The 3543-nt window shown below is 46.7% G+C and overlaps 1 protein-coding gene across 1 annotated transcript; it reads right to left on the minus strand.

Annotated features, from left to right (window-relative positions):
• Positions 1-756: 756 nt before the first annotated feature.
• LOC100277849 (uncharacterized) lies at positions 757-1342 on the minus strand. Its single transcript, NM_001151310.1, has one exon. It carries the CDS (start codon positions 1299-1301, stop codon positions 975-977), a length of 327 nt encoding a protein of 108 aa, NP_001144782.1. The 5' UTR covers positions 1302-1342; the 3' UTR covers positions 757-974.
• Positions 1343-3543: the final 2201 nt, after the last annotated feature.

A 3543-nucleotide genomic window follows, 5' to 3' on the forward strand; every position in this document is an offset into this window, starting at 1 on the left:
GAATTTGTTATACTGAGATATTTTCGTATTGATATGTTTACCGACCGTGTTTAGATTTTGACCATTATTGGTGTATTTTCTGTACCAAACTATTGTTTATGATGTTTTTGAAATATCGATATTGTTTCTGTTTCTAGAGTTACCGTTTCAATTTTATTTTCGATAAAAAAATATGAAAACCATAACAGTTTTAGTGTTTACCGACTATTTTCGACTGTTTTTATCCCTAGTGGACGATGGTCGTACTCATCCTCAGGCACAATGAATGGTGCGAATAGGGTTGTGCAACCCCTTTCTTGTTTATTGCTGATCTATACGTTGGCGGCTGATTTTTATTAGATCTTCTTTATTGCTAGTTATATATTGGAAAAAAAGGACCGAGTATTCTCAATCCAGTGCATTGATGATGATGAGATATGGTCATTGAGCTTACTTGAGGAATTGTGGTGTATGTAATTTTTGTTTGTTTTTTGTATTTGTTGATTGATGGTGAAATGGTCCTTAGAGTTGTGTATGTATTTTTGTTGATTAGATGGTCCTTTGTACTTAGCTGAGGATACGTGGTCTTAAACTCGAAGGTCCTAAAGAGAATTTAAATATCCAATGCCATATACTGTTTGACAATGACAATACGCTTTGTGCCAGAAAGTAAGTCTTTTAACTGCACGAAAGCTACTAAGCTAGTATTACATTTGAAAATAACCAGGACCGAAAAACGGAAACTCACACGGCTAAATAAAATTCCAACTCTACAGATTTGAACTTTGGATATGAAGATTGATCGAATTCCGGTTCGAGATACATTCCGGATCACGACATTCTCGTCACAACCAGTCTGTTTATTCACTGCTCACATCACAAAACACATTTGGATTCAGACACAGAAGCGTACATCGAATCTCTACACCTCCTGGCAATGGCGCATGTCGAACTCCAGCACCTCATCATTCACACACCCAATGTCATCAGCAGGACTACGAGTCGAACTCCAGCATCGCATCCGCGTAGGCGTCGTGGGCGCCCTCGAGGTAGAGGGAGTACATCTTGACCTCGTCGTGCTTGAACTTGTGCCTGCCCTGCTTGCCCGACCCGGCCTCTCCCTTGCCGATCAGGGACTTGTACGCGCGGCCGACGGCGGGCTTGGAGTGGTTGGTGGGCTTCCTCGACGCCCTGACGAAGCCGCCGTTGGCCGCCGCCGCGCCCTCCACCTGCACCGCGCGGGACCGGCACTTGCCCTCCGCGTCGACCAGGCTGGGGTCGACGGTAAACACCCACCCGTGCTGGCGGCCCTCGCGACGCATCGTGCTGATTTGCGCTGGTTGCTGTGTTGGGATTGGAGTGCGGCTGTATCAGTGGCTCCTGCGAGATTTATATGGCGAGAGCTGCGGTGCACGGACGGTTCCTTGCCGGCCACGGTTTCGTCAGGTAGGCAACTTGGTGTCCAAGTCCCGAGTGCTTTGACGAATTTCGTCACACGTTCGCCGACGAATTGGCTAACAGTTGGGCCAGGCCGAGTTGGGCTTCCGAATACTAGGCGCTAGGCCATCCCTCTCAAGACGGTCATCGCGTATTCCGTTGTGTTATTTACGAGCGTTTAGGTTTACAAACTAAAACAACCTATCTTAACGTAGGAGGTGTTTGTGAGTGCTCCATAGTCCACTCCACCTTTATCAGCTCTGCTCTATTAACTCCATAGTTTTTGAAGTGTTTGGCTTGCATCATAATTCCAGGAGACGCATTATTCACAGGCATCTGCATTTCACCGAACGCCTTGCTCGCCTCCCCCAGAACCAGAAGGCCGAGCTACGACGACACAAGGTTTGGCTCCATGCAACAAGAAACTCCTCGAGGCCGAGGGACAACGACGGCCACAGTACGCACACGTCGAGCACCGCGGCAGGCGGTGTCGTCCAGGCCGTGCACCTGCTCGGCTACGCTGCCGGCACAGCCAAAGGGCTTGACGCCGGCCGCGCTGCTAGCCGTGCCCGCCCGGACCGTGGCAGCACTGGCTCGCCCTGTCCCTGTTCGCGTCGCTCCCCCTGTCCTTGTCTACGCCGCTCCGAGGGCCCCTACCTGCGCCACGCCTGGCAAGGCAGTTTCTGACCGCGCCATGGCCGTGGAGACTGGAGACTAGCCACGCTGCGCCTGTGCAGGCAGCCCGTGCCATGCCGGTGGCCGGAGGCCGTGGTGGTGGTGGCATACGACTAGAGAGGGCAACGAGTATCCACTGACTGATTTCCGATGGATATTTTTATTAGGTTATATATATAAGCTAAATATTTTGTATGTTTATTGTTCTTTTTTTAAAAAAATCTTCACTCAATAGTTAAACGGGTATTAGAACGTTCCACCATCATCCGTTAACGGTGGGTATGAAATACCCACTATAAACTTCGCCTAAAAACATAAACTTGGCTTCAGCCATCCATCTTTTAATTGTTTAACAAGCTTTTGGATGATAATGTTATGTAAATCTTAACCATTATTTAATGACCATGTAATGTGTTATATGTTACTATCCTAGCATTACTACTTTATCGAATTATCTATGATGATGTTGAATGGATGATTGAATGATACTAGAATTTTTTAATGGTATCTAGATGGATATACTTAACGTTTGTATAATGTATTATTTTGATAGATATTTAGTCTTTGTGGTTATAGGTGAGCCTGGGATAATTCAAATTTGAACTCCAAGTCACTCCAAAATTTAGTTTATTTAATTAAATTTCTTCGGATAATTCAAATTTGAACAGCAAGTCACTCCAAAATGGAAAACTTTGGAAAACAGTGAATGCAAAAATTAAATTCATGTTATTGAGCATAAGTTGCGGTCTAATTTAGGAACAGGACAGAAATTTCAAACACCATATTTATGTAACATGACAGCGAACTTGCGATCCAGCCGTTTTAAAATTTCATAAAACACAAACAAAATAAAAAAACATGAAACCTTTTCGAGTGTTATCAAGGCTTTACGAGCACTCGATAAAGAACTCTGTTCCGATAGCGAAAGGGAAATAAATTAGATGAAGTTTCGGTTGCAGACTCATGCCGCTGTGGCGGAGGAAACGACCATCGGCCATGGGAAATGAGATTTGTTGGTTGCATGCGACCGATGCGTTGTGAATCTTGATGTGCCCTACACGCTGCCTTCTGGCTTATACGGGAAGGCCGTATTCTGTTTACACACGCAGGTGCCAGCGCTTGGCTTTGGCAGGCACGAAAAGAGGGGGAGCGTCAAACGTGGGCAGGTTTCTTGCTTGAGTTGCTCGATCTCTTGTTTTACATGCTCCGTCCAGGACACGGTCGTCGCTCGCTCGGCCGCCCTTTGTGTTTGTACCACGAGGTCCACGACGACGCGCGCGGCATGACGCAAGCATGACACTGTCAGCTCGTCAGTGTACGAATATGACGCGCTAATGTCATCGTCGTCCCTGCTCGATCGTTCAAGCTGGTCGTCGTCACCTAGCTACCGTACCGTTTGTTACTATCATCTGTTGGATGGCCCCTTTCGCTACGACGTCATGCATGGAGCTC

Source organism: Zea mays, chromosome 3 (assembly GCF_902167145.1).
Source record: "Zea mays cultivar B73 chromosome 3, Zm-B73-REFERENCE-NAM-5.0, whole genome shotgun sequence".
Taxonomy (NCBI): Eukaryota; Viridiplantae; Streptophyta; class Magnoliopsida; order Poales; family Poaceae; genus Zea; species Zea mays.